At 40.1% G+C, this 23,864-nt stretch overlaps 1 protein-coding gene across 1 annotated transcript; it reads left to right on the top strand.

Moving 5' to 3' along the window:
• The first annotated feature begins 6,144 nt into the window (after nt 1-6,144).
• On the top strand, nt 6,145-21,105 carry neurl1b (neuralized E3 ubiquitin protein ligase 1B). The gene is made up of 6 exons (XM_032555346.1): nt 6,145-6,805; nt 11,303-11,547; nt 11,619-11,952; nt 15,220-15,954; nt 17,730-17,855; nt 18,207-21,105. Exons 1-6 carry the CDS (start codon nt 6,775-6,777, stop codon nt 18,452-18,454), a joined length of 1,719 nt encoding a protein of 572 aa, XP_032411237.1. The 5' UTR covers nt 6,145-6,774; the 3' UTR covers nt 18,455-21,105.
• Nucleotides 21,106-23,864: the final 2,759 nt, after the last annotated feature.

The following is a 23,864-nucleotide window of genomic DNA, read 5'->3' as shown; positions in this document are numbered from 1 at the left end:
ATATAATGCTATATTTGCATATGAGGCCCATGTGGATAAAAAATGGATTGACTAATGAACCCTAGGTGTGATTACTCTTGGGTTTTGTAACAGTCCCATGCTATCTGCCTATATAGGTTTCATGCAGGTCAAACCAATTGATATAAGGAGGCCCAATTAGGATCTGATTGACCCAATACCAAATCGAGACCAATCGCTAAAATCCAAATTGTGTGCCACATTAGGTTTGCCACTATGGGCTGTTTTTGGTCAACCCAAGTTGGTTCCATACAGGAGCTCTGTTGTGCAAAGGCCCAGATAATACTACTCCAGCCAACACAAAACTGAAGCGGGTGCAGCCAACACGTGTTAGTTGGGATGCTTTACATGCATTACTGCAATACAATGTTTAACAGTTCAAGAGCAACACACAGATGTTGACATTAAATGCCCAGACAGTAATCCAAAGCAATCAGTTAAGGAGGTCGAGTCCCAGTACCTCCCATAATCTCTGGGTAAATACTCACATAATTTTTGCAGTTTTTGTGAAAGGAGTCTTGAAGCTTTGAATTAAAAAAAAACATGTTATTTCAATGATAAAACTTTAAATTCCAAATAAAAGACTGTCAGACTGACAGCTGAAAACAAAGCTTAAATTATCATGTTTTTATAGTAGCAGAAAGAAATGTCTTAGACAAGCACCATTTGTTTGATTTCTGTTTGGTCATTTGTTAAAGAAATTAGAAAATTATGAACACAGAAAATTGAGGCAGTGAACATGTCTCATGTATCTTTATTGCATGAGCTGGTGAATGAGAAGCAAGGTGAAGTGCATCATCTTCTGCAGGCCTGTTTTGATTAAGCTAAATTGGATGATTTTGTTTTGCGCTACTTAGTGTTTCATTGTCAAAAAGTAAGAAGGCATAAGTTAGGTAATTTGAGAGTTACTGGTAAGAGGATAATTATACCCTGTGGGATTTTTTCATCGTATAACACTTGCAAACAGGAAATTTGGTCATTATTTTGGAGGAAATTTGTGGAATTAAATTACTATTTTGACCACCTAACCTTGATTTTAGACTTTTTAGATTTTCTACAAGTTGTGTATACATATTCTGTTTAAAAAGAAGTTTTGATTGATGAGGGACTCAGAATCAATTAAAGGAACAGTAAACCAGATTTTCCCCTTTACAAAACTGCTAAAGGAGTCATGAAAGTCTGATTGTTCTGGATCTGGAGAAAACTTGCAACCGAGTCCCGAAAAGGATTTTGTGTGTACAAGTTCTTGTACAACCAATAACAGAACTCTGTCTATATTCTTGAGACTAGGTTAATGTCATGAAGTGCTGTAGTTGGTGAGGATGGAACGCGGCAGGACCCAGGTTATGGAGAATAAATGATGGTTTAATGAAGAAATACAAACAATAATCCAGGCAGCACAGGTCAGTAGAGGCAAAGAGCTCAGACGCTGGTAGCAACTGGTACAACGTACAAAACATAAGACTAGAGGTCTAACAATGACACGACAAAAATGACAAGGACCTGACAGAGAACAAGGCACACAGGTGGCTATAAATACACAGGGAAGGTACTGAAGGTAAACGAGGGACAGCTGGGAACAATCAGGGGCAGAGGAACTAAATTGACACACAGAAAAACTCAAATTGTCACAGTTAAGTTTTTTTTTCTAGAACAGGTTTGACCATGCCAGAGCTTCCTCTTGTATGTTTGTGGTCTTCATGGACATTAGTTCATGGTGTTATAGTGGAAAAGGGGAGATCTGGGTCGGGAGAGAAGGTCTTCCATTAGGGAAGACCTCTGTGCAAATCTGTTCCTGTTACTACGTAGAAAAACATAACACAGTAACAATAGGGGTCAGTTGAGGCGCTCCGCATTATGGCCTCTGAAAAGACTAAAAAGATGAACAGAGAGAGCTAGAGAGCTATTTGCCTTCCACTTTCATCTCATCTTTTTCTACTTATTGCATGACCTCAAACATGCGCTAAATAAAAGTTATAACAGTGGAGTACTGGAGCATAAACAACAAGCTGAAACACATTACCTACTACAGGCTTGTTTTGATTAAACATCGACCAGCTACAAGGCCTAAGGTTGGGTCATGTAGGAGTCACTGTACTGGTAAATGGAAGGTTGATCTTCTTTATTTTCTCCCAAGAAACTGTTGACTTGGGGATGAGCTGCATTTCATTTGACTTTCTACTTCTCTCTTTTACAGAAAAGCAGCACAAATAACTAAGTTCACATGCAAAATGGAGAAGTAAACAGATGATTTACAGTTTTACACACATGACTGGAGTTAAAGCTGAGGAACGAAAATTCTTTTTTATTTTTACCATGAAAACATTAAAACAGCCTTCAATAAAATCAACTTACTCACTTGTTTTGGGAATATTTAGAGAACTTCCATCCCTGGTGGTTAGGTTGTTAAACAAAATGACTTAATGATAACTGAGGAACCTAACTCACTGGGGCAGTCTGTGAGTTGTAAGTTTTAAAAGGTTGTTTTTATTCCATGTGATCTATTTTTTTTTCTTCTGAGGCAAGAATTATTTCTATACGTCTTGATTTCCAAGACAAATCATTCCATTCTGTTTTTTTTTTCAGCACAGCACAAACCCCCTATTGATACTTTAACCATAAAGCAAACATTGTAAAAAGCTTGCAGATTTGAGACGGACTACATTAGTGTGCACAGCTTATACCCTTGTCTGGGCTTTGTTTTTCCAATTTACACCCCTTGCCAGCGATTCACTACCTAGTGGTGTTTTTAATTTACTGAAATCTGAAATTGCACATGTGAAACCAAGCATGCATGCATTTTGTCTGCTCCAGACTACCACAGCCTTCGCTCTTATGATCTGAGGATTTTGTAAATTAGAACAATCTGTGAGGGCAATGAGCACATGCACATGGCAAGAACCCTACCTCCCAAAAAGGAGTCCAATTAAGTTCAAATACTGCAGATGCTTTGAAAAAATATGTTTTTTTAAATATATATATATATATATATATATAAATAATACATTGCTTCGTCATCCACATGAGAGACGCTTTTTTTTCTTTTACTGACACAATGGCTTTGGCAGGGCTTGCACTCTTACTGTGTTTTTGAAAAGCAGGTGCTTGACTCAAAATGGGCTGTTAAGAGTCGACCTAATGAAAAGACAGGAGCCCATATTGAGAGCAGATGTGAACAAGCCAAAGTAGAGAAAAGTGCACGCACACGGAGAGGGTGACCAGAAAGCTGCAGCATGAATGTGGCTCATTGTGCTTGGCCTGTGCGCGCTTCGCGGAGATGGCTGTGTTCGCGTTGAAGGTGGGTATGACTCACTTCATCCATTAGATCAGTGGCTGAGGTTTGGACAGCAGCCCTTGCCTGATACTGAGACCACCACTCACAAACCTTCCCGGGCAGCCATCTGCTCAGCGTTTCTGCCTTTGACTTCTTACGGAGAGCTAAAATACTGCAAATGTAACACTTTTCTCTCCAAGGATCAGTCACCGCGCTGCTTCTGCGAGGCAGCAGTCGCATCGCTGTGGGCCAACTTTCCTTGAGCAAACGGGACATATGCCCTCCTTTTCTGGAAATAACTTTAATCGCCGTAAGGGAGGGGCATTGGAGGGACTGCTGCATTACAGATGCATGATGCCCTGAAGGGGGACAATGCATTATGTTTTGTGGCGGAGCATTATACTGCTGTCTGCGTTTGCTTTATTTTGGAAGGCAGTGCGGTTTTTTACGCAGTTTTAAAGCAATATGTGAAAGATTAGCATTGCTTACGTCTTTCTGCTGCAGTGTAAAAAAAAATGTAAATGGATTCTTTGTTAAAAAAAAAAAGACAAATGTGCTAACCCGCTGAAACTGCTCTCCAGTCGTTGCAGTTTGTAAAAAAAATAAGAAAAACTTTCTACTGAGACGTGCTTTTGTTCTTTCTGCGTAAAGACAGAAAACGCATCACAAATTACGCATTATCAAGTAAAAGAAGCACAGCCATCCATCTAAATCATTTCTGTTATTCTTTTTTAAAAGCCTGGGAAAATCTAGAGCTTCTGTCGATGATCCCTAATTGAGATCTGCGGCCGAGTCCAAAGAAAAAGCATTTGCCATTAAAAACAAAGTAGCAGCTTCTCTTAAATTCCCCTGAAGAGTTTTGAATACATCTCAGTGTGAATGGATCCTCTTACCAGTCGAGTTATTTTTAGCTTTTCTGTTGTGGACGTCTGCACATGACACAGCTAGCAATATTGTACTAATTAACATGTAACATTTTCATTTTATCACTTGACATATACAATTTTTTGTTGACATCTATTTGTGCGTCTGTACAGATGGAATCATTAAAAAAACACCATGCCATGTTACACCTGCAAACCTTAGTTTTTGTCTTATTGGGATTTTATATGACATATCAAAAGAAACTGTTGCATAATTATGAAGTGAATAAAACATAATGCAAGTTAAGGTTTGAAAAGTGTTTTGTGTAATCATCCCCCCTAAAATAGTACTTTGTAGATCCCCTTTTTATCTTTCTACAAACTCTGTACATAATACGTTTACTTTTATTTTTTACCAATTTGATTTAACAAAATAGCTCAATCGCAATTAGATAAGATGGAGAGAAACTTTTGAATATCGTTTTAATTGTCAGTATTGCCACAGAAGTTCAATTAGATTTAGAAGTGGACTTGGACCAGGAAGCTGTTATGTTTTTTGGAAAATCAACTAAAAACAATTTTGTAGCTAAAATTTCTCAGCCATTTCAGAGTCCTAATGTTGCATATTTTACATTTTTATTTTGCACAACATTTTGTGAATTATTCATTTAAAGCTAGAACTACAGTACAGACCAAAAGTTTGGACACACCTTTTATTTCAATGAGTTTCCTTTATTTTCATGACTATTGACATTGTAGATTCACACTGAAGGCATCAAAACTATGAATAACACATGTGGAAATATGCACTAAACAAAAAAGTGTAAAACAACTGAAAATACCCCTTATATTCTAGTTTCTTCAAAGTAGCAACCTTTTGCTGTGATTACTGCTTTGCACACACTCTGCATTTTCTTGATGAGCTTTAAGAGGTAGTCACCTGAAATGGTTTTCACTTCATAGGTGTGCCCTGTTAGGTTAATAAGTGGGAATTTCCTGCCTTATAAATAGTCATGAAAATAAAAAAAACCCATTGAATTAGAAGGTGTGTCCAAACTTTTGGTCTGTACTGTACATCCTACGCTTTCCATTGTCAGGAAATTCACCAAATCGAGTGTTAACACGTTTAAAAATGTAGGATATCACTTTATAACTCAACCCCTCTTCACAGCTTTCTGCTTTGTTTTTTAATCACCGGTGTCTCTGCGATGTTCTTAATTCCTGCAGACATCTTGAAGGACCTCTAAATAACTGCTGAAAATAAACCTGGAGATACAGATGCTTGCATTTTAACTAAATCTGCAATCATTATGCTTTCAGTCCTCATAGGCAGTGCAGAAAGCGTCAGGGGGGGAAGCGGCACTTGTTACTGCAGCTCTGCTGTGTTTACAGGGAAAGCTTGATGGCAGACATCATCACAGCCATATTCACTTCCTGTGTTAATCCCCTCACCATTGCAGCTCTTTATTTCCGAAGCTAAGGAGAGAGGCATGGGGAGAATTTTTCATTTCTGCCTTGCTTCACCCCAAACACCATTCATTCACCTAAGACTCTAAGGGAGCCACAGTATCCTGCTAAAACAAACAGCATTGAGCATGCAGAAACAAATGCTTTTGTCTTAGAGTTATATTTAGTTCCAGTCTGCCATCACCCAAACATCAATGCTGACAAGACTTGGTTGGCCTCCGATTTCAGTCAGTCTGCCCAGAAACCTCCATGTTCTGTGAGCACGCTTGAACATTTTCGCAGCATGTTATTTTCTTAAAAGTACAGGCTTTTGTTCCCGCTGTGCTGTGTGACACAGATTACTGTAGCACCTTGGGCCTCTCTCTAGCTCGCTCATGCTGCAGGAGACATGTCATCCCAGAACTGCTTTCATTGATGCAGTTCTCATTCCTACAAGCCCTGCAGGCCATGCATGACTCCTCTGAGAGCAGAGAGATCCAAAAGACAGGAAACAGCTTGAGAGAAGCCCAGCAGTCAAGGCTGTGGGAGGGCAGAGGATAGGGTGTGGAAAAAAAACGGGGATTTCCTCAGACGGTACTTTGACTTTTATCAGGAGTGTGGAGTCCTTATCTGTTAGTCTGCTTTATAAATGTGTAAGGCTCTGTACATCTGTACTCTGGTTGATTATATCTCTCCACCAATCTCAAGGACTTTTCAAAGTTCTCAGCATCCTGTCCGCCTGACTCCATATGGAAATGTATCCACAAACCCCGTTCCCTTTGGATTAGGCATGCCTTATTTTTTAAGTATTATTGGCTGCACAATCGTTAGTGTTTCATTTGCGTAAATTAACCGCTGAGTTAATTATCAGGAGGTTGCGTGGGATCTGCGCTCACTGTTTCTTTAAAGTCGTGCAGAGGGGAGCCCACGATAAAGAAAGGAGGGGGCAGCTGTGCGCCAGTTCGAGGTGTCTGCCTGTCGCAGCGCCTTGGGGTTGACATTAAGAAGAAGAGCGGGTCCATGCTTCATCTGGGAGGATCGTCGCGAAGCGGAAGGCGCTGGAGCACAAGCCGATCGGGGGAGGTGCACGTCGGTGCGAGGATACATGGATGGACAGAGAAATACTGCAATCGGAATTAAGTTGTCAGCCGGTGCGAGAAACATCAGCATATAATGGGGAATACAGCGCCAAAGCCATTAATAGGTGAGGTTTCTTTTTTTTTTCTTCCTCCCCTCGTTTTGGTCATTATTGGCTTATTAATGTGGGGGAAACAGCAGAGGTGTGTATAGGCTACACATGCCTTGTCTTGTGATCGCCGTGCACTGATGCGCTCCGCATCACGGGGGAGATGAGCGTGATTCCCTGGGAAGCGCTCCTTTCCTTCAGCAGCCGCGGTGCTCCAGAAAAAAAACAAAAACAAACAAAAAAAAAAACAACACTTCCATATGATCAGCTTCAGGATTCATATCAGTAGTGCAAACTTGAGAGCGATGATAGCAAAAATGTGAATTTCATGAACAAAGATCTTATTAGAAAAGCCTCTACATTTATGAAAAAGCACATCTTTTGCACTGCCGCGTTAAAATTTAAATGATAAAGCTATGGTACTTTGTTTTATTTCAGGCATATATTTAGCATGTTTTTTTTTAAGTTAGCTATTTATTTCAAATTTCAGCAAGGTTTTATTGCAGTAGTTCGTAAGAGCTCAAAACACCAAGGTAGCCCATTGAGCACAATAGTTAAATATATACATCACTAGAAGAGAAAAGGAACAAACACCAAAATATCGTTTCATTCCAAGTGCTATTACTTTAAGAGCAGTCTCGAGTGATTAGCAGTGATTTATTCTTGTATGCGCTTGATTGTCAGTCTCGTTTTCTTCATGATTATGAACTCTAAGCTCTGAGCCACTTTGTCATGTTACCTAGAGCCCATTACTTGATAATCAGTTCCCCTATATCACTTTGATTTAACGTCTGTCACACTCCCACGCTCCCAGCAGGCCCGTCTCAGCAACTGAATAAGGGGGGTGCTGCCATCACAGCAACTCACATTACGTTGTTTTCTTTTTTTTTTTTTTTTTGCCAGGAATGTTTCCTTCTGGAAATCCATGTAAAATCGAGTCAAGCTTTGATTTGTGAAAGCTTGACTTGTGACTTTCACTTGATTTGTGAAAACAAGGAATTTACTCAATAAAATTAGTGCAATCGTAATCATTTTTATTCAAGATTTTTGATGTATTTTTAACAGCAACAAAACACAAATTGGGGAAAAAAAACCTCTAAAAGTTAAATTGTTGATTGAACTAATTGAATTCTACCTTATAAAGGTAACTTTGCTTTAAATTTTGTCCTTTCATGTTAAAATTTACAAGAACTAGGAATTGTTTTGATTAAAATGTTACTGAAATAGTAATTACTCGAAATCTAAGAAGGTGGTGTGTAGAAAGTTTCCCTGAAAAGCCCACAGATTTACTCCATTGACAGAAGAGAGCTCAGTGTGATAGCAACATTTGCTTTAGCATTAGCGCTAATGCTAATTAGTTAAGTCACATGATGTTCATAAAGTAATAATAGTTAACTTTTCAAATCATTCAAGTCACATGATGTTCATAAAGTAATAATTAACTTTTCAAATCATTCAACTCACACAATGTTCATAAAGTAATAATAGTTAACGTTTCAAATCATTCTAGCTAAGGTGGCTTGTTAGCCTTACTTGAAAACCGCAGCTAACATCGCCTTCATCGGCAATGTCTGCCTCGGGGTTAAGCTGAGGTTGGTAGGCAGTTTGACCATAGCAACACCACAGACCGGGCTAAATGAAGCAAACTTGCTCTGAGACGAACTTTCTGAACCACAAGTTCTGTGCCAAATTTAAATTTGCATTCAGACATGAAAGAATCCACATAAACATGGCAACCTAACAACCTTACATGAGAATTAAGATTGATGGAACCAGCGCCAGTCAAACTGTTTCTTGTTACCAAAATGAATTGGCTAATATTTATAATTTTGAACTGATTTTGAACATTACATCTACATACTAATCTATTTCATCAAAATGTAAATAATTATGATGGCTTTAATTCCATTTAGAACTTCTTTTTATAACGTACATTTCCTGGTAAACATGGCTATTATTTTTTTAGCAGTAATCGTGGTTACATCACAACAAAGTCATCAAAGCTTACCAGTCAGAAATAAATTATTATAATCCAAACTAGATTCATCTAAGATATTTAAGTAAATAAGCAGCTTGTTCAGCTAAAGAAGAATTTGAAGAATGCTTAAAATCGGTTTTCTATTTGAAGAAGCTGGCCTTGGTATGACAGTCTTGTGCAGTCTTATGATTTCATTTATGCTTTTCCATTTTTTAGAATCCTGAAGGTTCAGCATTTCCCAAAAATAAATTGACCACTATTGAGTAGTGGCAGACACAATCCAGAGGTCAGAGGATGTTTTTAGAGTCAATCCAGAGAAATGATTTCTTCGCCTCAAAATGTGTGGTAGTGTGAGTAGTTACTCATAATTGAGAATGACCTCGGCCCAGTCAGACACCAAATCTGTGAAATTCAAGTACCGTTTACATTTTCTGTCTCAGAAGATATGAAATTCACACTTCCTCTATTGTGTTAAGCAGTGTCACACACACGGTACCATATATTATCTATTCTTAAGTATATTAATCTAGTGTTTGAGTGCATAAAATATAGAAAACACTTTGTTGTTAGCTTGCCTGCTAGCTTGGTTAAGGGAGCACTTTTCCAGTTTACAGTCTGTCATTTCCAGATGGAAGTTCCAACTTCCTAGACAAATACATTACAACATTACAGCAGCATTACAACATCTCCAACTTCCACTTTGTTCTAGTTGCAGATCAGAAATTGGGTAATGTTTGTGCAGGGACCATGCTGATTACTACTAGCAACACAATATGGTACCAGTGCACTTCTCTATGCAGTCTAAACACTTAAAAATTGTAACACATCTACAAACAGAAGCAGCAAATTACTGCTGGATTGGAAATGTTTGTCTGAGGTACAAAATGGCAGAAGTGCAATTCATTTCTCTAGTTATCCTGGTGTTGTATTTGGTGTTGTATTCCAGCAGAAACAAATGTGGATTTTTGATTAGAAAATGAATTTCTGCCAAGTTGACTTCTTTTACTTGAAATTTGCTAATTCCTTCTAAGTATTAGTGGGGCAGACCATAGTATCTACTACTCGGAGAGAACCCACACATGCAAACTCTATGCAGAAAAAGGTCAGGGTGGGATTGAACCGGGAATGTTGTTGCTACAAGCTGACAGTCCACTGATGGTATTTTTATATACTGTTGAAAAGAGTTGAATCCGAATGTGAGGAGATTGTTTTTTTGTTTAGCGCTGTTTGATAGTCATTTCCCATTTTCTTGATTTTTCTTTTTTTCTTTTATTACTACAAATTTTCATAGACAGAAAAAAAGGCAATATTTTTTGTTTACGCAATTTCCAATTGTAGTTGAAAACTGAAAGATGCAAAGACACAAAGAGGTTTATTGATAAATTTACATTTAGCAGTCAAAACACCTTAAAGATCTATGGGTCTTTATTCTTCCTATATATTTGTAACAACAAATTTAGCTTATTTTATGTGAGGCCCCAACTGCAGTCATAATGTGCTTTGAGCCGTCCCTTGCTGCTTGACTTGCCGCGACTTCCATCTGATAAGGGCAAACAAGTGTCTATATCAGGTCTCACTGTATGTGATTAAACTTCCCTGTTTGTCCCTCCGTCAGCGAGGCAGTTATGCCTCAGGCGGTCAGGTCAAGCCTCAACATGTTTTCTATGTTGCACTAACCTCCAAAGTATATTTTACTTGCTCAAAACCCAAAATGCTCAAGTGCAGATGGGAAGAGGCACATCGTTTGAGATGTTACAGATGTTTTCGAGCTCTATAGTTTAGAATATAATCAGTGATAATGCCTAATTTAGGAAATGTGCTGTGGAACATTTCACTGAGTTATTGTCTTTGCACCAGAACGCCGTGAATTTGTAACAGGAACGTAATCTCGCCGTGGCCCGCAGGAGGAGAGGAGACGCACCGCCTCCCTTTGAGGGTCGACTCACAGCCAGTCCATACCATAAACACTCATCATTCATGTCTCATTTGAGCTGGCGCTCGATTTGTCTTCTCCTCAGTTCTGATCTGTTTGTTTTGCGATGCTCATCAAGGGATTCTTTTTTGCTAACTAGGATGCTGACTCCTTCTGTGCAGACAAAATCAAAGATTAGGCCTTTTATTTTGGTATTTTGACACTGACTATGCACTGTGTGATTCATTCTCCTCTTTTGAAGATAACTGAAGGAATAAAGAAGGCTATGCAGGGTTTATTTATTCTGTGTGTAAGTATGATAAAGACTAATGGCATATGTTGCAAACTTTAGTTTGATCTAAAGGGGATAAATTAGACAGTTTCCCAGTGTTTTACAGACAAATTTATTTGAGTCAATTAACAATTTAATGCACAAGACTGTCAGTTCCCTTTTTTCTAATGCTGCACTTTAAAACAGCTGATTTTAGTTGTCTACAGACATTGTACTCTCAGCTCATTCAATAACAAATTAAAAGAAAATTGCAGTTCAGACGGCGTGTTAGCCGAATCATTGCAGGGCTCTGTTCTCATCTACCTACGTAACTCTTGATGTTTACCCACACAGATGCTACTTTGCAACCCCGCCCGGTGGCTAGCAGGCAGTACTACACGCTGCCCAACAATGGGCCAGGTGTGGAGAGAAGAACGTCCGCCCCGCCTGTCAACATCAACCTGGAGTCGCTGCGCTTTAACCCGCATGCCAGGGGGAAGAACATCAGGCTGGATGGGCAGCTTCGAAGAGCGACTCGCAAGAACAGCTTCTGCAATGGCATCACGTTCAGCCACCGCCCCGTCCACCTCTATGAAAAGGTTTGCTTCATCTCTCTGTATGGTTATTCTGATAAGGCTGCAGTAAGGTTGTAACAATTTCATGTGTTCAGGTCCGTCTTCGCCTAACTGGTGTGCACACTGGCTGGAGTGGAGCACTGCGCTTTGGTTTCACCAGTCTGGATCCAAGTGAGCTAGAGGCCATTGACATCCCCAAGTATGCGTGCCCAGATCTGGTGACGCGGCCCGGTTACTGGGCCAAGGCCTTGCCTGAGAGACTGGCCATAAAGGACAACATGCTATCGTTCTGGGCTGATCGCCACGGGAGGGTTTTCTACAGCATTAATGATGGGGAGCCCATCCTCTTCCACTGTGGGCTCAGCATTGGCTGCCCACTCTGGGCAATCATCGACATCTACGGCATCACTCAGGAGGTCACACTGCTTGGTAAGAATCTCGTGATTCTGGTAGTCAGTGCATTATGAAAAGATCAAGTTGTGTGAGCAAACTCAACTTCTAACAGGAAGATCTTTAGCCATGTACAGTGCTTTGTAAAAACTTTTTGTGCCCTTGTTAAAACCATAAATAGCTATGCCTACAAACCTCACCATATTTTATTTAAACATATTGTGATAGACCAACATGAGTAGGTGAATACATGAGAAGTGTAAGAAAATGGATGCATTTATTTTTATTTTTTTCAGAAAAAAAGATTTGAAAAGTTTGGTGCATATTTGTCCTCCATGTTTATACCTAGTTATGCAGCACTTATTGCTCCAATTTCCGTTGTCTATTGATCTCTACAAAACAGCTCAAGCTCAGCCAAATTAGACTAAATCATCTTAGACGAGGGGATTATGACAAATGATTATGCTTTGATAAAAAAAAAAAAATGTTTTGAGTTGTCACTTCTAGGAGGTGAGCCTTGTGCCACAGCGTCATGTCTTCTTTCAGCATTACAATGTTTCAGTATTGAGATCATTCATTTAGAGTGAAGCGCAGTGTTAGTTTTGTGTCACAAATATGTTTTGCAAAAGGCCAATAAATAAATAAATAAATAAATAAATAAATAAATAAATAAATAAATAAATAAATAAATGTTGGTCTCAGCCCAAGTGTGTTGATTATAGGGCTGAATCCTTTTCTTATCAACAAATTGTCTCACCTGAGCAAAGGATCTCAGCAGCTGCTCCAGAGATACCACAGGCCTCCTGGCTGCTTCTCTAGATATTGCTCTCCTTGCCCAGCCGTGTCTTCTTAGAATTGCAACTGTTTTGTTCTTTTTTCCATTTTTAGATGATGGCTAGAACAGACACTCCTTGGGATATTGTTTTACAACCTAACCTGTTTTACACTCCTCTAAAAATCCTCTGAGGGTTTCACAGAATATCTGGATTTAAACTGAGATTATACAGAGAAGTTTGGAGGCTTCTGCAGAACGCTGGTAGCAATAGATTTTATTTAGAGTTATCAGAGTAGTAGAAAACCTTGTATAATTATCTTTAGCTTCCCAATTATTCACTACTTTGTACTTACCTGTTATAAGATAAACCACATTGAAGTTTGTGGTTGTTTTGTGAGAAAATGTGAAAAACTTGGAGAGATATAAATTCTTTTGCAAGGCTCTGACTATAGTACTCCATATTTTTCTATTTGGATTCAAGTCAGTCATCTTGGGACCATGTGTTTTGACAACCCAAAGTCAACAGAAACACATTTTTTATAGGGTCAACATATTCACGGCTAAATTAGACAGATTCTTGGGAGTTTGGCTTTACAGCCCCATGGGTCGGTTTCAAATGGTCTGGGATGGCTCGATGATGAATGATCCGTGTGTCAAAACGGATCTGTGTTTGTCTTAAAAACCAGAGCCTCTTTATTTCAAATTGGCTAACATGACATGGAGAAATGAGCAACAGATGTCATGCGGTCTATTCACCCTCCCAACTACTATTCACAACTTCCATAAACACTCTCTTACTATCACTTTCCTGAGCCGTGTTACTTTTCTGCGTTTTCGCTGGCTTCACTTCCATCAACGTTTGTCCCCTCGCTGTCCTCGCTCTTACACTTACATGTCGGGCGTGTTTGTCTTCGCCTGACAGAAGCTGTAGCCTTGTTTGGTCAAGGCTGTCCGTCCCTGAAGCTTTGGTGAGGGGCCAGGGAGCTCTACTGCTCCAACATCTCTAGAAATAGTGGTAAAGGAATGCACCATAAGTCAGAGGGGGGCTACAAGCAGCAGACTTGTTTATATCTGTTTCTGGAGTACAGAGAAGCTGAAGCTCTTCCTGACAATGCTTGTTTGTCCACGTAAAGTAAATACAACGTGGGACTAAATTCAACATAGATGTGTTTACGTTTTGATTTCTGGATGCTAACATCGTATTTTGTCATCAGAAACAACCCTTAGTTTGCTTAGAAACTGTGAAATTCTCAACATGTGCAAAAATGAAACGCGTTGTAAATAATTTTATCAATGCGTTCTCATCAGAAATAGCCTCAGTCTTCAAAAAATAATAATATAAATCCAGCTGTTCAGCAGGGGCTCGAGAAGTTTGGAGTATCTTTAGCGGACAAACAGCAGAAAGGACGGGCAGAACATTGGATCATATGGGTTAGGCTTAAACCAATGTTACCTAATATAGTTCAATCTAAAACTGAAGACCTTTGCTTAAGCTATAAAGCTATAAAGACATGGCCATCAATCTATACCGACAGTCCAGACAAGGAAAACCTTAATCAGTGATTCTGAACCTCTTGAGATCTCTGGCTAAGATCCACAACTCAAGTGGGAGAATCTGTTGACAGGACAACTACTAATCATACACTACATAGATTGAGCCTTTTAAAATGAGTGGCAATACGTGTTAAAAGAAACCCAGAAGAAGTTCGTCACAAGTCAAGTGGGCGACACAGCAAACATGTGGAAGAAGGTGGTCATATAAATTGCTATGTGTGGTGGAAAGCTAACGCTGCATATCGCCTAGAACATACCGTACCCCTTGTGAAACATGACAGTGGCAACAACATGCTGTGAGGAACCTGTACTTGAGCAAAGACAGGGAAACTGGTAATAGGTGAAGGGGGACAGATAGAGCTAAATATGTGTAGTCCTAAAAAAAACAAAGCCTGTTAGAGGTGCACGTTCTTGCAGGATTATAATCTTATGCAGTGAGTAAGTGGTATAATGCAATGGTTTAGATTAAAGCCTAGTCGTGTGTTAAAATGGCCCAATCAAAGTTCAGACCTAAATCAAATTGTCCAAGCGTGAGCTATTCTTGCTAAAGAAAATCAGCAAAAACTTCAGTCTCTGGACATGCGAAGCTGGTAGAGACATACTCAACATCTGAAAAAAGGGCTGAAATACAACACAGACGACAAAAAGCAGCATCAATGAGTTATTTTCTTTCAGAAGACGTCATAAATCTGCTGGAAAAATGAAGCCTCTGAAAAGAGCTGTGACTAATAGCAGATTTTTTAGCTCCCTTGTAGTTCATTTTATTGCCAATATTACAGCTTTCCAGTAAGTGTTATAAAATTTGTCTGAATCAGTTTGAACTAATATTCCTGACAGTTAGTAAAAAATTTTTCATGTCTTGTCTTGGAAAATAAGAGTAAAGTGCCAACTAGAAGAGAACAGAGAAATGTTTTGGGACAGATTATATCAGGCCACTGAATAGCCATTAACTTTTTCGTGCACATTTTGCTTCACAGACAGCACATTTGCTGAGAGTGTGGGGTCCAGCTGCCTGAGCGCTGCCCGTCTGAGTGCCTATCTTCCCCAGAGCAGCCACGACTCGGCCAATTACAGCAACAATCAGCTGGAGAACAACCAGGCGGCTGCTGCCAAAATGGCCAACCTCCAGCTCAACAACTACTCTCAGCTCATCCACTACTGCTCATCCTCTTCTTCTTCCTCCACACCGTCTTCAACCGTCTCCTCTGCGTTTCCGAGGGGCGTCCGGGGTCTGCCGTCCCTGCTGGACAATGACTTGCACTTTCACCTGATCCGTGGATCTGATGTGATACTCTCCGCAGACCGTTTGGCCGCCTGTATCCATTTTCTGGACAGCAGCCGGACTCTGGTGTTCAGCGACCGGCCGCTCCACGTGGGAGAGACTTTGTATGTGGAGGTGGGCCACCTGGGCCTGCCTTACTTTGGGTCGATGTCATTCGGTTTAACATCCTGCGACCCAGCTTGTCTGCACTCTGGAGACCTGCCGGCTGACCCTGAGGTGCTCCTGGACCGGAAGGAGTATTGGGTGTTGCACCGCGGCTTCCCCATGCCTTGCTCTGGAGACGTGCTCAGCTTCAGTCTGCTGCCCAGCGGAGAGGTGCACCACGGGGTGAACGGAGTGGGACGGGGCCGGCTGCTCTGTGTAGACTCCTCTCAGGTCCTGTGGGCCTTTTTCACACTGCATGGAGCTGTGAACAGACTCAGGATACTCGGTAAGTGTGTTTAGAGCGACACATAAAGCACACAAAGCATCTGAGGAGCCAAAGCAATAAAACGGCAATCACTGGAACTTTCCCCTTTAAAGAAAAATAAAATTTTATTCACTCATGCTTAATGGCACAGAGCTGTGAGCACATAAAGCCTGTGACGATGAGGCACATCAGTTTAGCACCATTGCTCCATCTGTTTTCAAATGCAAACAGTAATGATGCAATAAGATGAGATGGGATGTATCTCTTTGAAGGGTGAGGAGATCATACATAAAGTATTTATTCACGGTACTGCACTGTTAGCTTTCTACCTCCTGTTCCAGTAAGTAAATGTAAATAGACAATCAGAGTTGGCAGACTTTTGATCTCTGTGTGTTTGTTTTGTATATTTCCGACCTTAAAATACAGAAATTAGCAGATTTTTCTTCAAGACCATAATTCAAAAGTGTTCAAGAATAGCTGGCCGATTTTTAGTCCTCTTTTCTCAACGGCATCTCTTTCCCTTCTGCTTACCTGCAAGCAAGCAATTTCTTAAACCAGACTGTACATATCAGTTTACTTGTCTTTTTAGTAAAGTATTTTTGATGAGTTTTGAAGAGAAATAATCATAAAAACGCTCAGATCTTTCATATCATAAGTCAATCTATGTGTGATCTCTGCTTATTATTTTTTCGAGACATTAAATGACACCCAATTTCCATTTATTTTAGCCATGAACTGAAAGTATGTCTGCTACTGACAACTACATGAAATAACTATATGCAACTTTTTGATTATAAATACCATTTGCCTGAGTTACATAGCCATATTTTCTAGAGTTGACAATTAAGTTAGTTGAAATCCTCTTTTGTCCAAGCAGATGAGATTTTGTACCAAAACAGTCAGGAGCTTCAAAGTTCAAGGTTCAATATAAAGAAGCAAGACGTCTTCCTGTCTCAATGGTCATTAATTATTTGTGTTAGAAGCAGAAGTGGTGTCACTGCATGTGCCTGTAAACATTCACTTTCATAATATTGATTTGATTTTGAACTGTTTAGCAGCTTATGCTACATTTGAGCTATTAGCATTAGCATCTCTCAGCAGCAGTCTCTCTGTGTATTTCATAGCGAATGTAAAGCCTTACTTACTTCTTAGATTTCCAACATTTCTGGATCAAGGATGTTCCAAAACCGAGAGACATTGAAAGCTCAACTTGGTAAAACAGAGCAACTTATCTGTAATATGTTTAGCCTTCCTGTTATCTGCATTACTTATTTGTAAATCTGACAGTTTTAAAGTACTAAAAAACTAATTCTAATTCTGGTTAATCACAATTAGGTTGAAAGGAATCTTAATATTCCACAAACCAAATATGGGCTTCCTGAAATGATGACAACATTTTTCTTTTCCCAGGCTAAAGGAATTCATCTGGGTAGATTTGTTCTTCATTAGGCTGTTTAACCTTGAGCCGTGACCTTTTCCAGTCCCTGTGGTCCAACTCCCACATAAACTCCCATCAGACCAGACCCCGTTCTCTCTTGTTTTTAATCCAGCAATGTTCTGCTATGAATAGAAGACCGTGAAAAAAAGTCGCTCTAATGAATAAGCATGCATTTTTAATCTGTCTGCTTCGGGCATGTCAGAGTACAGCCTGCAGCTTTACATTCGGGCAGCCGATGTTCTGAAATCACTCATTTTAACTTACATTAAATATATCCTCGAACTGAAACCCAACCTTTTATAGATAGGGAGTCTAATTGTGTGGCGGTTGTTGATTTATAATTGTCTTTGTGGAACAGGAACACTGCAGTCCAGTCCTCCCTGCACATCCCCCACAACTTCTCAGAGCAGCAGCCCAGATGACAGTGACTCAGACCTGGCTTTCAGCGTCAACAGATCCTCCTCTGCCTCAGAATCCTCTCTGGGTAAGATGCCAGATGTTGACAGCATGAATTATACTATACTGTATATATGGAGGCCTGTATGAGGCCCCCAAGGGACGACTTAGACGTGCAGCAGTTCTGACAAACTGCAGTGGAAATTTGTTTTTTCGTAATTTTATCCATTACAGGAAGCGAGGCTTCTACTAAAACATTTCTGGAATGTTAAGATTTTGTCATTGGCAAGGACATTTTGTTAAAAATGTTTAGAGTAGTCTTTTTTTTTTTACATATTGTTCTGAGCAGATATATGAATATTAAACATAAAAAACTCATCCTCCATCAACAACAGAGGATTACTCTTCCATTCATTCAAGCTGTCTTCTCTCCTTCCAGTGACTGCTCCCAGCTCCCCGCTTAGCCCCCCTACATCCCCCTCCCTGACTGCCTCTGAGCTGCCCCCTGCTGGGAAGAACGGAGAGTGCACCATCTGCTTCGACCAGGAGGTGGACGCGGTCATCTACACCTGCGGACACATGTGCCTGTGCAACGACTGCGGGCAGAAGCTGAAGAGACAAATCAATGCCTGCTGCCCGATATGCAGGAGGCCCATCAAAGATGTAATCAAAACGTATCGGCCGTGATGGCGGCTCCGCTTTGTGAGCAGGTGCTTCGTGCGTCTCTACCACCTGTCGACCCCTCTCAGGCTTTGCTGGACCACAATCCTGACCTTAAACCAGAAACTGACCGCATCAGAACATCACTGTGCCTCTTAGATTTCCCTTACATGTGGCTGAATGCAGTCTGGAGTCAGAACTAAGATGGACTAATAACCAGACTCGATGTTTGACTACCTTTGCTTCCGCCAAGATATGATGAGACGTGTGCTCCGTTTTATGTTTTCCACATCATCTCACCTGTGTTGTTGAAGCCGAGAGGCTTGCTGTGACTTTCTTGTCCTTATTGTTGACATTCTAGTATGTAGAAGTCCTTTCCAAAAAAAAAAAAAAAGAAAACATAGACATTGAACACATTTTGTTATGTAACTACAAACTTCAATCCATTTAGCTTGGATTTTCTGTGAAAAAAATCAACCCGAACTGGTACATTATTGTGACGCGAAGGACAAAAAAAAAAAAAATAACTGAAAAGTGCGGCGTGCATTTGTAGAACCACACTAGATTTTCTGTTACAACTGAACTTTTAGAGCACATCTCTACGGGCGTTGGACATCTAGAGAAGAACATTTCTTATTTTGTAAAATAGCCCAAACATTGGTAAACATCCACTGTCAAGCCTGATTTTAGATCTAAACGTCAGCTGAATCAGTCTAACAAATTTTAATCTCAACAATTTGCTTTCTAGCACCAGTTGGGTGTTTAGGGTTGTTGCCTGCTGAAAGGTGTACCTCTTCCTCTCGCCATTTAGCCCCATCCATCTGTCGATGAACTCTAAAGCTGCAACTCTACAGCTTCCCTGTCTCTTCTGAAGAAAAGGATCCACAGCCATGTTTCACTCTGTGAGTGGTGTTTTCTGGATAGAACTAAAAATGTAACAACTACAACTACATAGTTGTTGCAGTGTTACATATCCATCCCAAATAGAGTTTTGTATGTGGACCAAAAATTTCAGTTTTGGTCTCATTTGATCAAAGCAGCTTCTTCCACATTTTTCCTCTACATGGCATGTGGTAAAATATATATATAAAAAGACTTCTTACGACTTTCTCTCAGCAATGGTTTTCTTTTTGCTACTCTTCCATAAAGGCAATACTTGCAAAGTGCAGGAGTAATCATTTTCTTGCAAACAGATTAATGTTCTCAAACAAACCTGCGGGGCCTTCGAAGAACAATTAGACTAAGACTGGGGCTAAAATTCACATGGTAAATAGCAGAAATGCATGTCACTTTTTTTTTTTTAATCTTTTCTGTAAAGTTTTTGTAAACCATGCATCCTTTACTTTGTCCTTAATGGTTTTGTGTCAGCCCAGCACACAAATTCACACCGAAACACATTTTCAGTGTTTGGTTATAACGTGACAAAATGTGAAAATGTTTAAGACGTATGAATACTTTTGCAAGGCGCTGTATATGTCAACCAAGAGAACCTGTGGACCATTGACTTCGAGTGCCTTAGATTGTTGTTATGACATCTCTAAAAGCAAAAATATATATATATGAAATCCCTAGCCATATTTTCCGAATACGCTCTCCCTTGAGGCACACAGAATGTATGCAATGAGAGTAAAGGCAGGTTAGAGAGAAGGTTGTGACTGGATGTAAGGGAAATGCCATGCTCTAAAGAAAAATGTAAGTTTGCTTGAGGAAAAAAAAGGAAAAATCTGGTTTTGCACTCTGAGAGACTGACAATATTGTCTAAATACAGTTTATCTAGTTTTATTTCATAAAGACTAATTTAAATGATATTTTTGAAAAGCACAATTATAATTTAACACTAACATACCCTTGCTGTTACGCGATGCTCCTGAGTAAATCAACTTAGAGTGTGCACAGTAATTTAAATGATATTAAATGTAGAAGTACACACTAGAAATAGATGTTTGCTGTTTATTAGGAAAAATATTGCCACTAGTTTTTACACTATAATCTATATAGAACATAGTATGTTGTATAGAACTCATGAGAATCATGATAGTATTTTTTTTTTTTTTGAATAATGAAGCTTTGCTGATTTATACTTTCTTGTAAAATGAGCCATCTTTTTTTCTTTACAGCATTTTAATAAAATATCTATTGGAAAGTGAACAAATCTTAAGAAACACATGTTGCAGTTTGTTTTGTTAATATGTGATGTTTTTTGGGGGTTTTTTCCCCTGAGGATCATTTTAATTTTTGACATTTCAGGAAAGAAAATTAAGTTGCAAAGAAGGAAATGATTTTGTTTTCATGTGAAGCATGACACTGAAACGTTAAGTGTCATTATTTCATGGAGAAACTTTTTCACTGCAATGCTGTTAATTTGAACATCTCTTCATCCTCAGTTTCAATCACAAGGTTTTGGTTTTGGATCAGAAACTTTTCTTATTCATATTTCATAAAGACTATTTAATGATGTTATTAAATGGAGCCACAGCCATTTACGTATGTTACGACAAACCTCAAACACACTGCTTATTTGTATGAAAAGACCCTGTTCTTGTTCTCCTAGTGCCATATTCTAAGTTTTGCTGTGTTATTAGGGTCTTTATTAATAATCATCGAGTTCATCTCTGCGGTTCTGGACCTTTTCAACCACCACAAATCATCATCACTGAATAAAAACATTTAATGTCTGACACAGTCCTTGTGAATATTTAAAACTACAACTAATCATGAATTAATTAAACAGCCCAGATCCCTTGTCTTAAAAAAATTACAAAGAGCTCTGATGCATTTTTAAAATCGCTCTGACCTTCATTCACCTTGATCCCTGTCAGACTCAAGGTCATATTTGCTTGCACTCTGAAGATTTTGAAACATGTGATGTTCTGTCCAGATATGAAATGATAGCTATCATATTTACACAGAGTGAACTGTGGGAACAGTTAAAGCAGATGAAAGGTCATGCTGAACATGTTGGAAACCTCCATGCATTTTAATGAAGGAGCAAATAGAAATAACAGAATATTCAACTCTGATGCAATAGTATCGCTTTAGTTTGACTTCTATTTTATTCCATTATATTAGCATGAAAGAAAACATCTAATTACATTCAAATCAAGGCCTGTTTTAACAGCTGTCTACAAAATAAAATCTGTTGTAATTTTAAGATGGTTTTACAGAACTCATCATACAGAATAAAACTACTTACTGACACTTTTATGCTTAAAAAAATGAACAGAAATATAACGCGCTGGATAGAGGTTGAGGAGCTGATCCTCAGCAGTACAGAAGGTCGCAGGAGGCGTCCCCAGGTATCCTGCTGCCATCAACTTCCTGCAGCATTTATCCAGTATATGTGAGCTTTTTCAACATTGCAAGAAGGCTATAGCAGGTACATATAAGCTATTTAAACCTTGGGTTTCAAATAAGACTTGTTTCATCTTTCAGAAACAAGACACCCTGTATTATTTTCTGCTTTTCCTATTTTAGCTGCAGGCATACACTGTTAGGCGGGAATTTTAAAGCAATTGTAGTGGACTTGTTGTGAATTGTTGTGATTTTGAGACCAGAATGCAGCCATATAATGCTTAATTTGCTCAGATTAGGCTCTCACTTGGAAGAGTATGGATTTTTTTTTTATTAATTATTCATATTTGATAACATTTTATATATTGAGGTTATGCCTCATGGTGAAATAACATTTCTTTCCTGCACTGCCGTATTGTGGGGAATAACAAACACCCTTTTTATCACAGGATCACCAAGAAGAGCCCCTTAGGCGTCCGAAACTGGACTATATTTGACCCCAACATTAATCTTTCTCAGGTCATCAACAACCGGAGGCACGCTCTAAAAGTAATTTCAGTGGCTTTTATTGACAGATAATACTGGGCAGCCCTAACTTTAGAATTAAAATAAGAAAAGGCAGTAATGACCTAAAGGTCTAGTGAAATCTTACTTTTTCTTAGCATATTTTGGAGACATTGTTCCTCTGAAAGCTAAAATTATTCAATTTTTGAATAATATTTATGAATCTAAAAGTATTGTAGAGAAACACACCTGGACAATACACGACATTTTGAAGTTAAGGTTCCCTGCTGACTAAGCAACAAAGAAGAATCATAACAATTGCTATTCAATGAGTTTAGTTCAATTTATAGCACATTAAGATTCAAATCAGCAGCAAATGTGTTGCGTAATTCCATTCTTAATCTTTTTTTTTTTTTTAGTTTACTATTAGTACGTATATTGGATTGCATTTTTCAGTTCAACAGATGATTTAATGGGCATAAATAACTGATCTGGAGCTAAAAAAGAAAAAAAAAAATTGTTAAACATCTTTTGTTCTTTCAGGTATTAACTTTGCTGTGTTTTTTATTCTAATGCTGCTCTGGATAAATGCTAAGATTTATTTTTTTATTGCAATTTTAATGCTAATGTTTGATTAATACCATGATGTGTCATGAAGTGCGGGTGTTGAGGTGGTGAGGCAGAGGCAGCGGACCCAGGAATGATGAGTATGGTGATTTTAATGAAGAAAACAGTCCAAACAACGAGCAGCAGGCACATGGAAACACTGACGTAACAGAAGCTAACATTGACGAGGACCCGACGAGGAACAAAGAACACAGGTGGAGTTAAATACACGGGAGGGTAATCACAGAGACGAGACACACCTGGGAACAATCAAGGGGAGGACAGGACAACGAAGAGACTTAAGGACACAGAAAACTCTAAATAAACACAGATCCTGACAGTACCCCCCCCTCAAGGGCGGCTACCAGACGCCCAAAAAACAAAAACACAACAAGGGTGGGCGGAGGGGCGCTGGACGGGGGGCCAGAGTTCAGAAAAAACAAAAAACAACCCACCGTTGTGGGCGGAAACACAGGGAGGGCCAAGAGTCCATAAACAAACAAAAACTACCCACAGGGTGGGCGGAGGCAAAGGAGGCGGGAACCACGGAGGTGGTCCGGCGGTCGACCGCGGCTCTGGAGGCGGGAACCACAGAGGCGGGAACCACGGAGGCGGTCCGGCGGCCTCCGCGGCGCTGGAGGCGGGAACCACGGAGGCGGTCCGGAGGCGGTCCGGCGGCCGTCCGCGGCGCTGGAGGCGGGAACCACGGAGGCGGTCCGGCGGCCGTCCGCGGCGCTGGAGGCGGGAACCACGGAGGCGGTCCGGCGGCCGTCCGCGGCGCTGGAGGCGGGAACCACGGAGGCGGTCCGGCGGCCGTCCGCGGCGCTGGAGGCGGAAACCTCGGAGGCGGGACCCCAGGAGGCGGTCCAGCGGCCGTCCGCGGCCCTGGAGGTGGCGATGATGAGCCCCGGGGGCCGCCCACAGACGGCGACGACGAGCCCCCCGATGCAGGGTCTCTGGTGGAACGCTGGGAGTCTCGGTCGGAACGCTGGGGGTCTCGGTCGGAGCACAGGGGGTCTCGGTCGGAGCACAGGGG

The sequence above is a fragment of the Xiphophorus hellerii genome, chromosome 23 (assembly GCF_003331165.1).
Source record: "Xiphophorus hellerii strain 12219 chromosome 23, Xiphophorus_hellerii-4.1, whole genome shotgun sequence".
In the NCBI taxonomy this organism is placed as follows: Eukaryota; Metazoa; Chordata; class Actinopteri; order Cyprinodontiformes; family Poeciliidae; genus Xiphophorus; species Xiphophorus hellerii.
The sequence above is the reverse complement of the archived record's forward strand: the minus strand, read 5'-3'. Positions and strand labels throughout refer to the sequence as shown.